General features: G+C 37.2%; 2 protein-coding genes across 2 annotated transcripts; one reads left to right on the forward strand and one right to left on the reverse strand.

The window, feature by feature from the left end:
• Window positions 1-3320: 3320 nt before the first annotated feature.
• LOC149673343 (uncharacterized) lies at window positions 3321-4051 on the reverse strand. The gene is made up of 4 exons (XM_089840089.1): window positions 3894-4051; window positions 3703-3831; window positions 3608-3637; window positions 3321-3529 (listed from the first exon to the last, which is right to left on the reverse strand). Exons 1-4 carry the CDS (start codon window positions 3935-3937, stop codon window positions 3340-3342), a joined length of 393 nt encoding a protein of 130 aa, XP_089696215.1. The 5' UTR covers window positions 3938-4051; the 3' UTR covers window positions 3321-3339.
• A 2040-nt stretch (window positions 4052-6091) lies between these two features.
• Window positions 6092-7317, forward strand: LOC149673344 (uncharacterized). The gene is made up of 3 exons (XM_089840054.1): window positions 6092-6588; window positions 6647-6875; window positions 6949-7317. The coding sequence occupies exons 1-3, from the start codon at window positions 6491-6493 to the stop codon at window positions 7195-7197; spliced, it is 576 nt and encodes a 191-aa protein (XP_089696180.1). The 5' UTR covers window positions 6092-6490; the 3' UTR covers window positions 7198-7317.
• The last annotated feature ends 5595 nt before the right edge of the window (window positions 7318-12912 follow it).

Genomic DNA, 12912 nt, shown 5'->3' on the forward strand with positions numbered 1-12912 from the left:
TTTAATTCTTAGTACAATATCGTCATTCGGAGTAAGTGTTGTTGGTATGGGTTGAGTTGGCGGAATGACTTTTTCTTTCTCCCACTCTTCTTGAGGGACTCTCTGTACTTTCTGTTTGGTGGCATGTCTTTAGTCAATGGGTTTTGGATGAATATAGGCATGTTATTTGTTGGTAATCCTTGAAGTAATGGATAGTCTGCCTTGAATTTCTGATGCTCTTCGAAAACATTATCGTTAGGTTCCCATCCACGTAGCGTCAAGTCACAAAAATGGCATTTAACAGCGTCGGTCCCCGAACTTAAATAGTAAAACCCATGACGGGCTAGTTCTGACGGTTTTACAAACGTACTCGCAAATGCACCAAGCGTTTCTAGACGGGTAATTTCTCGATTCATCTTATCCTGGCGGTGTCTAACAATCTAATGAGGTCCGGACCAGATCAGCCGCTATTTATACCCCAAATAAGGGGATGAAAGTTTAGATTGTAATGGATGCTGTTACTAAGCAGACGTTAATTCGCGAAGCTCTTTCAAAGCCAGGGAAAATAGTGGCCGTTACTTTCATCCTCGTAACTGTATTCCTAGTTGAATTTGCATTTTGGTATTTTAAAAATATTACTTTAATTTCGGGTAACGCAACAAAGACATAACATGTTGAGACTTGTCAGGATAAGGCCTTCGGGGCAAACACCTGGAAACAATTAAATGTTTCGTGGTAGGAAGAGTCGCCGACTAACAAAGCAATAAATCCGAAAATAGATTCCATTCATAACAATACAACTGATTCGACCATACCCCCTAAACCTATTAAAACACGTCTTTATAGTAAAAATAAAAACGGATGGGGATAAATTCTTTTGTTCAAGTTCTGTCCCTTTTTATGGCCATAGACCCGTCTGACCATGGTTACGTATAAATAAAAAGCCGATGGAATGTCTTAACACGTTTGTGTGAGTCATAAATCACTCAGATTCCATTGATAACAATACAACTGGTTTAGCCACGCCCCCTTTTAAGGTCCTAAACCACCTTGTATGTAGCCAATAAAGGGCAATAAAAAAGAAAAGCACCAGTCAATATACCCTCAGGCTAATTATCAACCCCGCACTCTAGAAAATATCGCAATAAAGATCATTCAGTCCTCAGCTTTTAAACCGTAAAGACCTGCCGTAAGAATGCCCACCAAGATCAGAGATTACCGCGTGAACGCCCGTGTTAGACTTGGGGCTGAATGCTATGCCGTTTTCGGGGTAAATGGAATCGAGCCAAGCTTACTTTTGACAAAGAAGGACGGGACTATTCTCACAATCTCGGAAGACGTTTTGACGGAATTTATGGAGGAGTGGACGGAGATATATTCAGCTATAGAAAGTGGCGACTGGGGTAATTATCGTTACTTGAACTTGAAAATAAAAATAACCATTATGGAGGGGAATATAGTATTCGAGGATGGCAACGTCTTCACTCTAACAAAGGCCGAGGCAGGGAAACTGAACGAGAAATTTAGTTTTATGAGATTTCACTTCAAGCTTTTAAATGATCAAGCCGAAGTTATTAAATGCATGTACGAAGCTATTGTAAAATGCATGAATGATATATATCAAAAATATTATGTAAGTCGTGGTACTATGTCTCACAATGATTACGACCGTGTAAAAAATTTCCCAGCAGCGTGTATAGTTCCTTCGAGCATTTTCGAAGATTTTTGTAACTTGGTTCGTGACAAAAACTTGACGCGTAAACTACAATTATATAATTTATTCTACATTTGCTTAAATAACGACGCGTACATTCGCGAATTAATTGGAATTGATTGTGTTCATTAAACGTATTTGACTAAAATTCTGATTCGTAATTATAATAAGCCTAGAATAACCTAGCATAAGCCTATCTTTCAGGATCTACAATACCACAAGCCTAGCATAAGCCTATCCCTACAAGTACCAGCCACGTGACGTCATAAAAAAATTGGCCGTGACGTCATCAAGAAAACCACCACCAGGTGGCTCAACAATTCAAATTTCCCGCCAACAACATCACGTGACGTCATCAATTTCCCCCTCTTCTCCCCCGTAACACCATCACGTGACGTCATCAATCCCCCCATCTCCCCCCCCAACCCCAGGGATGTCGGTATAAACCAAAAAATTTTACCCTTTGAAGGTAAAAATACAAGCTTAATTTAAATAAAGAGAAGTATATACAAATGAATCAGAATTTATTTTTTTTAAAATTTTACAAATTTTTTTATTACATTTTTTTATACAAAACGGCCGGTTGAGTATCTGCACTAGTGCAGAGAACCCTCGGAATAGTACTTCTTCCCAGTTCTCATAAACTAGTGCAGCAGCGAGCGGAACCTCCAAAAAACGCGTCCGGCGGAATATAGCCAACTGGCTCAGCTCGAGGGTTACACTGAGGAAGAGAGAGAGTAAAATTAACTATTACTAGTTAATATTGTGTATATAGGAGGAAGAAACGCATATAGCTTACCGGAACCCTCGGCAATTAAAGACCAGGAGGCTGTAATAAAAATTGTAAAATTTAGTTTAAAATTTTTGCGGAATAAAACCTTTAAAAATACTTACTCATCGGGGCTGGACTGCCGCCCATGAAGCCAATAATTTTGAAATCGTGTTAAACGATAACCCCAATGAAAAGACAATGGTTGTGGCATACCATAACACTTGTTACATTAAAGACATGCTAAAGGAGGACTCTATTGTTTTGAACAGTATGGAAACAGCGGCCCTGAACCGCGTTTCGGGAGCTGTAAAGCAGCATCTTTTTAAGATAAATGACCATGAAATTGTGTTTTACACACATGGCCGATATTATCATAGAGTTTTATAACGCAATTTATGATAATTTATACGGGGATTACGAACGCATACCGTGTTTGGATGGCCAACCCGAGAAACTCAACGCAGTGGTAGGGTACTTCACCAACTTAATAACGTCGTACCAGGTCGAGACGAAATTCAACAATGTTCTTCAAGAAGAAAATCTTGAAAACTACTTTTAAAATTATAATTTCTTTTCTGTAATTTCGGGTCAGAAAACGTTTTTAAAAACCAGAATGCATTTACTAACTCATTTTTAATCTATATCTACTTGTTAATTTGTTTTTTTTTTGGTGTTTAAAATAAATTGAATTGAACCGAAAAAACTGTTATATTTTCTAAATACATATCATACATTTTAAGCTATCTTTTTCCCTTTTCTTCTACTGTTTAAGCCTATAAAATTAGAGTTTAGAAAAAACTAAACTTTGAAGGTAAAAATATAAGCTTAATTTAAATAAAGAGAAGTATATACAAATGAATCAGAATTTATTTTTTTAAAAAAACTTACAAATTTTTTTATTACATTTTTTTATACAAAACGGCCGGTTGAGTATCTGCACTAGTGCAGAGAACCCTCGGAATAGCACTTCTTCCCAGTTCTCATACACTAGTGCAGCAGCGAGCGGAACCTCCAAAAAACGCGTCCGGCGGAACATAGCCAACTGGCTCAGCTCGAGGGTTACACTGAGGAAGAGAGAGAGTAAAATTAGTTATTACTAGTTAATATTGTGTATATAGGAGGAAGAAACGTATATAGGTTACCGGAACCCTCGGCAATTAAAGACCAGGAGGCTGTAATAAAAATTTTAAAATTTAGTTTAAAATTTTTGCGGAATAAAACCTTTAAAAATACTTACTCATCGGGGATGAAAATTGTATGGTTATAGATGACCTGCCTAACTTGGTTCAGCAGGTCATCTAGGAAATCGTTATCTCCGATGACCTCCGCAAGTACCGCCAGGTACAGTGTGACTTGATATATTAAACTACGAATAAACAGAAATTATAATTTCGCGTTATATTGCCCAAAGATAGAAGGTCCACTTACAAGTCACTGTTGATGTTTAAATCGGCCTCTCCCGGCCGAGGCATGGCTAACCATGGGTAGTAGATAGCCGGGAGAGGTTGATACAATCCCCTCTAATCAATAGAGGGGATTAGGGCTCTAGGCTTAAAGTTGTCTGGTAGTTTTACGCCTTCGGCCGCCTTTTTAAAAAAATGTAGTAATTAGAATGAAGTATCGAAGAAGGGCTTGTCCCCCGGGGTTTTCACCCAGTGCGACTGTCCGGGACCGAACCAATGGGGACCCTTTTGATGCGAGGCGAAAGCGCCAACCGCTACGCCACCCCACTATATCGGGATTAATGACGCTGAGCTAAGCCTAATGCTCTAAATGTTGGAGATTCAAGATGCTGAGCTATGCCTAACGCTCTATTTGTTGAAGATTATTGACGCTGAGCTATGCGTAACGTTCTATTTGTTGAAGATTATTGACGCTGAGCTAAGACTAACGCTCTATTTGTTGAAGATTAATACCTTTCGCTCTAATTGCTGGTGATCAACAATGCAGAGCTAAGCCTAACGCTCTAATTGTTGGTGATCAACAATGCAGAGCTAAGCCTTACGCTCTAATTGTTGGTGATTAATGACGCTGCCCTAATCCTAACGCTCGATTTCTTGGGGAATCACGAGTCTAAGGCTCGAAAAGTTTCCTAAAGCATTTTCTAAGGTTGCTGTACAAATGATTAGAGGAAAATTTCGTACTTTGTTTCGAAAGTGATCCAGAAAGGACGTTTGAGACGACGGATTTTGTTTTAAGTAAATTTTCGAATTAATTTCCTCGAGGAGGAGGTTGAGATCTGAGGAAATAAATGTGATTTTAAAACGTATAAAAAAATTGAGGATATCTAGACACTCACCTTTTTTCGATCGGTCGAAATTGTTGGAAAAGTTAAGGGTTTCAGCCTAAACTAAACTTAGTTGGGACTCGATAAACTTTTTAGCGACTTCAAACTCTTCGCCACCGCCAGTTCACAACGTTCATTTGAAAAGTTAATTTTACATTGTCGACTTTGACTAAAGAGAGATAATTTTGCAAGGACTCTTCGATTTCGATAAACGCCTCTTGAAAGATGAGACCTAAAATAAAGCGTTTATTTAAGTGTTAAATTATATATAAATGATAAGGAAAAGCTTCAATACCAAGACGGAGAATTGTTTTGTGATTAAGTTGAAAGCGTTGTATTTTAAAGTAACGAGGGTAGTAGAGAACAGTCGCTCTTTATCTATCTTAACATAAACACCGTATTTCTTCCAATTTGACAAGACAAAGTTCAGGGTTCCGGAAGGAGCCAAAATTTGAAGGGTTTTCTCGCTAAGTGGATATGGAATAGTCCCTAAATGGCCAGGCTGAAAAAACATGATTCGAGGTTACGAGAAAGTTTCGAAGAAAAAAGAAAAAAATCAGAAACTTACGAAACCAATCCTATTTTCTTTTTGCCGAATGGCGTCGCTAATATGAATAAGTCTACTTTCCGGATCAGTTATTAAAACTATATTCGAATCTTGAAGGTAATCCCAAATTCTGCTCTCTCGTCTTCTGTTAAAACGCAATCTTCAATGACCTGGAGTTGGACGAATGGTTGAATATGTTTGTCCATTTTGATTTGATGAGTTTTATTTTCTTGATTTTTGGCAGCCGCTTTTTCTTCTTCCAATATTTGTCTAATTCTTTGCCTCGCTATGTTGAGGTCTAAAGACAAAATTTCAGTTAGCCATGATTTCTATATATTTCTGGGAATAGATGAAATTAAACAGACATTTAATGGCTTGAGATTCGTTTGGAAGTTGTTCGGAGGTCTTGTCGGTATGAATTTATTTTAAAATCTTAGTTGATTTTATAAGAAATTCATTCACATTTTTTCTTTGGCCATGTCTAAAATAACGTGTAGTTCGTCACTTGGACTTAGAGCACTAAAGGAGCGTTCAGATTACCCTTTTTTTGTCAGCTGACTTATGGCCGACTTGTCCCCCAGACCTCACAGTTTGACTAGTCAGGTCGGATGAGACGTTCATACTACCCGACCGTAATCCCCGATTCTTTTCGGGAGTAATAGTTCCAACACCGGCCGCGAAGTGGTACTGATCTCGTTTTAGCCAATCAGCACGAGGTTTTAAAGGCGTCTGCAACAGCCAACAGTAAATTAATATTTTAGGCTTAAAGACGTAAGGAAACTGAACGTAATTTTTATGGACGAACGTAGAAAGAAAATTGTCGCTTTGATCGGTATAGCTGCCATTATAAGCAAGGATGAAATTAAGAGAAAAAAAAGAAAAGATCGGTTTGGGTGAAAAAATGGATATCGCAAAGAAAGGAAAAGGGAGCCTACTACTCTTTGATACCAGATCTAAAAGACAGCAAGAATGACTATAGAGGTTATCTGCGTATGAATGAAGAAACATTTAAATTGATACTAAACGCTGTGAAGGGCCTAATTACAAAACAAGAAACCTTGTTTAGGGAGCCGATCCCGGCAGAAGAACGCTTGGCTCTCACTCTTCGTTTTTTAGCATCAGGTTTGTAATTACCAAATAGTAAAACCAGTCAAAGTTTACAAATTTTTTTTTTGAAATATAGGCGAAACCATGCATTCATTGTGTTACCAATACCGAATTGGTTTGAGTACTATTCACGGTATCGTGTACGAAACCTGTAATGCTATAATTCAACAGCTTGCGCCAAGGTAATAATAAACTTAACTATTGCTCCCAATACACGTACTGCTAATTCATTTAAAATAGGCACTTACCTTATCCAAAAACTGCCGAAGACTGGGTCAAAATTGCGAAAGGTTTCAAAGAAAAGTGGCAGTATGACCATTGTATTGGAGCAATCGACGGGAAACATATTGACATTACATCCCCCCCAAATTCTGGATCTTTTTATTACAACTACAAAGGCAGTTTCAGCGTTGTCCTCTTGGCCCTGGTTGATGCCTCTTCTAAAGTATGTAAAGATAACCTCCTTTTTGATTGAAGGGGCAGACTGTAACCTGATGTCTTGAAACATATATAAACCTTAAAATTCACAATTTTACTTGCAGGCAATATTTGTTGACGTCGGTACTAACGGCAGATGTCATGACAGTTCCACCTTTGCAAATTCGAAACTGTGTGAAGCTTTGGAAAGAGAAGCGGTAAATCTACCAAAACCTAAAGCCCTGCCCGGTAGGGTAAAACCTGTACCATACGTGATAGTCGGTGACGAAGCGTTCACATTAAAACCAAACGTAATGAGACCCTATTCCAAAAATGAACTAACATTCCATAAGAGGGTTTTTAATTATCGGTGAGGAGTAACTTTAGTAGACATCTGCGTAAACTCAGAAAATACCTTGGAAGGAAATATAAAGCGCCATAAAAAGCTGGGTTTTCAAGGTGTTATTTAGGTCCCATCCAAGGTTGTCACTGAGTATAGCATGTTCTTAAAAGTAATTAATGAAGTAATTTTCTTACAGACTTTCAAGAGCAAGAAGAGTTTCAGAGAATTTTTTGGAATTCTTGCGAAAAGGTTCCGAATAGTCTTGAGAACAATCCAAGCTAACCCAGAAAACGTTGAAACAATTGTCCTTTCCATCTGTACGTTACACAACATTTTACGTCAACAGGCAATTGATAACCAGGAAGGTATGGAGTGTGAAGATGAAACACGAGATGAGGATAGTGAAGATAGTAAGAAGAAGAAAAATTGCGAAAAACCACCGAATTGGAGGCCACTACCTCACCAAGGATGCCGTCAATCAAATGAAGCGAAACTAGTTCAAGAAGAATATATGAATTATTTCTGCAATGAAGGCGCATTGGAATTCCAGTGGAACAAAATTCGAATTTATTAAATCACATAGCCTCACAAGCTATAGCCATAAAAATAGAAAAATACTTTTTCTTGTACATTTTTTTTATTCGTAATCAAAATCCTGGTGTTTTTTTTTGAAAAATCATGTTCATAATTTGGCATTTAAGTTTGTCAGCATCTTTGACCTCTAAAAGTCTCATTTGGCTTGCAACGAAGGCCCCAAATATATCATGCTCGTCACGTAACTGGCGGCTTCTGCGGGGTTTTTAGACACGATAATGCTTCTCCTAAAAATTCATCGGTTAACGATTGATTATTTTTTTTTTTTCGTTTTTTTCGTTGGTCTAAAGTGGAATATTCTGAATGGGTGGAGGATGTAGTTGATGTGGACGGTGCTGGGGTAGCCGCTTTCGATAGCTTTTCCTTGGGTCCATTATTATCATCTTCATCATCTGCCGGTTCAAAAATTTCATCGGCAAAGAAACTTAAAGTTGCTGAACATAATTCGGCTGGATCCACCTCCTTGGTGTTCAAAACCGAACAAAAATATCTTTATAATTTCATAGTTGTTATTATTTTGTTTGTTTTTAATGTTTTTTATCTTACCGCCGAAGAGTTCTCATTAGATTTACGTGATTCTTCTGGCACTGAGGTTATGTCCAGATTTGACCGACCCTTTCTCGGTTGTAGGGATGTTTTTAAAAATAACAAATCCGTAAAAAAGTCCCACTTGGGTTCATATACGTCATCCGTTCCTGAACCACTTTTTTTGGATGAGACAACCTTTGCAAGCTCTCTTGAGAAATAGGTTCTCAAACCTTCCCATCGAGATTTGATATCCAAAACTGCAAAATACAACAACCAAATGAAGGCTCCACAATATCATTATCTTGGTCTCAGTAATTGCTTTGGTCATAATCTATTCATGGTTTGGTTAATTGGCTTATCTTTAGAATTATCAAACAAAACCAACAAATAATAAAGATGTTGGATGTTCACAATTGTCCAAAATCAAGTATATTTCGATGTTTTAATATGATTATTAGTAACAATGAATAAAAATAACCTTAATTCCATACCTGAACAGCCAATCAAGCTTGAAATTTCTTCAAAAGCCTCATCTCTCAGGCCTGTTCTTTTATAGTTTGCATGTTTAGAATTATATATGAAATCTCGATCTTTGATAAATTCAATTAACCTCCGCGTGTCGCTGCTTCCCCAATTAAACTTCTATAATGGTTTTAAAAATGGATGTAGGTATTTTATAAGGTATTAATTAAAATGCACGTACCACGGCTTTCGTTTTCGTTCCCATACTCGCTAAGCCTTGGTTAAACGTCAATCGAGGCGACCGAGGTTATGGAAAATATATGCCATATAATGTCTATCATGTGACTGTTACGACTTTAAATTCTGCTCTCTGATTGGTTCAAGAGAGTTCCGACTTTGGTCAGACCGACTCGAATCGGGTCGTATACCGATTAAAATCGGGTCCACAGATAGACAAAACTCCGGTCAGGCAGCTTTTTCACACTATCCGACTTGGCAGACCGACTTGTCAGTCCGACCCAGTCAGCTGACAAAAAACGGGTAATCTGAACGCTCCTTTAGGGGTGGCGGCTGAGTTGGTGGTGGTGCCATTGATGGTACGGTGACTGTGAATTCCTGAGGTTGGGAAGGTGCAACAGGAACTCCGGAAGGGAACGATGTTGTTACATCCATCGATTCCACGAAAAGGTTTAGAAACATCTCCCCCGCGCTCGGTTCTCAGTGGAGGTTCTCGGGTCCCATAGCTGCACCTAACAGCACGCACACCCACTTATTTATTACATTTTCATTCTCTTTATTTATAAATAAAAGTTTCTTATATAACTCAACTCGATCACCCCACCGAAATTTGCAGAATTTTTCCTTCAGTTTCCTTACATTCGGGAAGTATGGGAGATGTAACTCCACGACACCCCTTCCCTCCCTTCATACCATTTCATTAAAGTACATGTTGTGCATGACTTGTATGGTGTTAACCATTTTTTTGAAGGTGAAATTTAACTCGGACGCTTGGCCACGAGTAGATTAAAATGGCTTTCGTCTACGTACTACCGTTGCTAGTCATTTTGCGCTTACCATTTTATTACACAAAGTTCCGTATTTAAATACAAAATATCGACGGCTTGTATAATGTGTAAGAAATTATTAAGGATTAAATTAAAAAGTTTACGAAATATACTAAGTTTAGTGTATTCAAAGTTATCCAACATTCGTTGTCTTTATTGTATTGTTTTTGTCATATTTATAACAAAATTAACAGGTGCTAATTGAAAGAATGAAGTTTTCCGAGCGAACGACGAGCGTTGAATTTCGGTTTGTTAATTTTCTTAACACGCTAACACATATAGGGCATCGTCGTCTTCTACGTCAATGTCTTCCCAAAGGCCATTCGCCATACACATGTTATGTAAAACAACATATGCCATAATGATATGTGCCGCAAATTTCCGATTGTAATGGAGAGCCCTAGCCTTAAGCAAACACCGAAAGCGTTGCTGTAGACATTCATTACACCTTTCAATGGTACATCTAGCCTTAAAAAAGCTGACATAAACCAAAATTCTGGGGTACTCTCTTCGGGCCCTATTATGGGGTCCAAAATACATGGAGTTAATGGATAGCCACTATCTTTTACAAAAATAAAAACCGAATAAATAAATAAAAAATAATTATTAAAAATTGAGCTTCGTGACTTTAAACTATCCCAATATCGAAATTGAATGCTAGGTTATTCTATGGTAGATCCTGAAAAAAGATAGGCGTATGCTAAGTTATTCTATGTTAGATCCAGAATGATTGGTCTATGCTCGGTTATTCTATGGTAGATCCTTATGCTAGGTTATTCTAGTTGCATAGGCGGAAGAATCAGAGTTTGTGTTAGGTTTAGAGCATTTAATGAGCACGAAAATCTGGTTTTTCATAGAAATATTACTACCGGTTTTTCATAGAAATATTACTACCGGTTTTTCATACGAATACTACTAAAATACACATGAATGTTCATTAAAATACTGGCCTTTATATAACAAGCTAAAAAACAACAATTTTACCATGCACAAGTGGATTATTAGAAATTAATACTAAATTTCATACAAATAATACTAAACCACACGTGATTTATATACAATACATGCAAAAGTTATAGCAGAATACTACTAAAATACACATGAATATTCGTTAAAATACTGGCATTTATATAATACTACCTAAAAATCAACAATTTCACCATGCTCAAGTTGCTTATTAGAAACGAATTCTCTAAAGTACACGTGAATATTGACTAGAATGCAAACTCGTGTTAGAAGTAAAAATCCACCGAAATTTTTTTGATCAACTACGAGACATCTCATCGAAACGAAAACGATAATTTACAATTCCTAAAAACTCATAGGAATACATGGGAAATTAAATAGACCACCGAAACGAAATCAGCCCTCTAGGTTACATTTTTAAGAAACGAAACGCGTCATTTGAAAAACATTTCAAATTGTCAAAACACTTGAGTTAAATTCAACTAAGATAGGCAATAAATCCATCGAAACGTTTTTGATCGACTACGTTACATTTCTTCGTAACGAAATCGATCATTAAAAATTCCAAAAATCCCATAGGAATACATGGGAAAATGAATAAAGCATCGAAACGAAATCAGTCACTTAGGATACATTTTATCGAAACGAAACGCATCATTTGAAAAACATTTCAAATTGTTAAAAACGTTGAGTTAAATTTTAGCTAAACTTATCAAAACTACTCTGTCTCACCAAAAACACTTTTAATTTCGGCAAAATTCACACCGATTAAGAATTTGGGATACATTCTTTAACGGTGCATACTCCAGCTAAGGGTGGGGATCAATAGCGATCTTGAGGGCATAATAAAATGATTGTGAAAATAACTCTCTCTGACAAGTTGAAGGAAAAACTCCCTTCAGCATTTCTATGATCTACCGTACAAGGGTCTTTGGTTTAACAGTAGAAATCATACCATCTCGAATAGTGACAGTCCTTGTTAAAAGCTTAAAGAGGCGACTATAGTGAAAGGCAGGATAATGTCCTTAGTTTTGAAAAGGATTTTAATGCGTTCATGGCGGCTTACTGCCCTTTTCAACTAGTGTTAATTCTATTGTGATATATTTTTTTCCTTGAAGGGGTTTGGGAGGGGGGTGGACTATGTTCAGCCTTTGGTATTCTTTTTAAGGATCTTTTATAGTTAAATTCAGGTAAAAACAGCTTCGCTTCCGATCCCGTGATTACCTAGCAGGCGGATACCATAAAATCCACAAGATAAGGACATGGCGTATTTCTAGTCTTTTCGAAACAAAGCAAAAGCTTTAGGATAACCAAAGAGGCCACTGGGCTGCTGATTGTAAAATATCGGGTGCAGCCTTAAACGGCTCCAGCAAAGCGTGCATTTCCTTGAGGATATGAATATCATTGTGTTTTGGTAAGGGCAGTCCTTTACGGGTTTGCTTTATTGTTATTTTTAACACTTCTAACATGTCAGGCTGAAAGAAAAGAACGAAAAAAACAGTAACTCACGGAAAAAATAATTTAGTATATATAATTAACACATTTACAATTTAAAGCCTCTCCACAGCCATGAAGAAAGAATTCTACCTTGTCAAGCCAACTTGTTTAAGGTGTATTTTTCCTGGTGACCGTGATTTGAAGAAGAATGTCCTTTTGGAGAGCGACGAAGTCAATTTATCCATTGGTTTACCTTTGATCTCATTCTGTTGGATTTTTTGCATTTTTTCAAGGATGCATTTTCTACAAGTTGCAGTGAGTGAGCAACACATCACTTCCTTTTCCAATTGGTTTGTGGAAAATCAATGCCACTATGTTCAACTTGAAAGTCCTCCTCATCTACAAAGTCTGATTCTTGTCCTTACCCTCGTTCCAAGTCAATTGGTTATTCATTTTCAACTCCAAGAAAAATATCTGACAGATATATCACCCAGATTCAATTTGGGTCACCTTCGTCGATGCAGTTTTATTAGCCTAATTTACTGCTAAAATTATGTTTCAGCATTGTCGGCACAAATGGAGTAAATCTGATAAGGATAGTATTTAAAAACAATATAAATTTTAAAAGAAATAATTTAATAGTATTATTATAATTAATGATTTTCTTTAAAATGTTTACACCAGTATGAACCTTT

The sequence above is a fragment of the Phalangium opilio genome, unplaced genomic scaffold (genome assembly GCF_054372755.1).
Source record: "Phalangium opilio isolate 3A_F unplaced genomic scaffold, DU_Popi_V2 ptg000052l_1, whole genome shotgun sequence".
NCBI lineage: Eukaryota > Metazoa > Arthropoda > Arachnida > Opiliones > Phalangiidae > Phalangium > Phalangium opilio.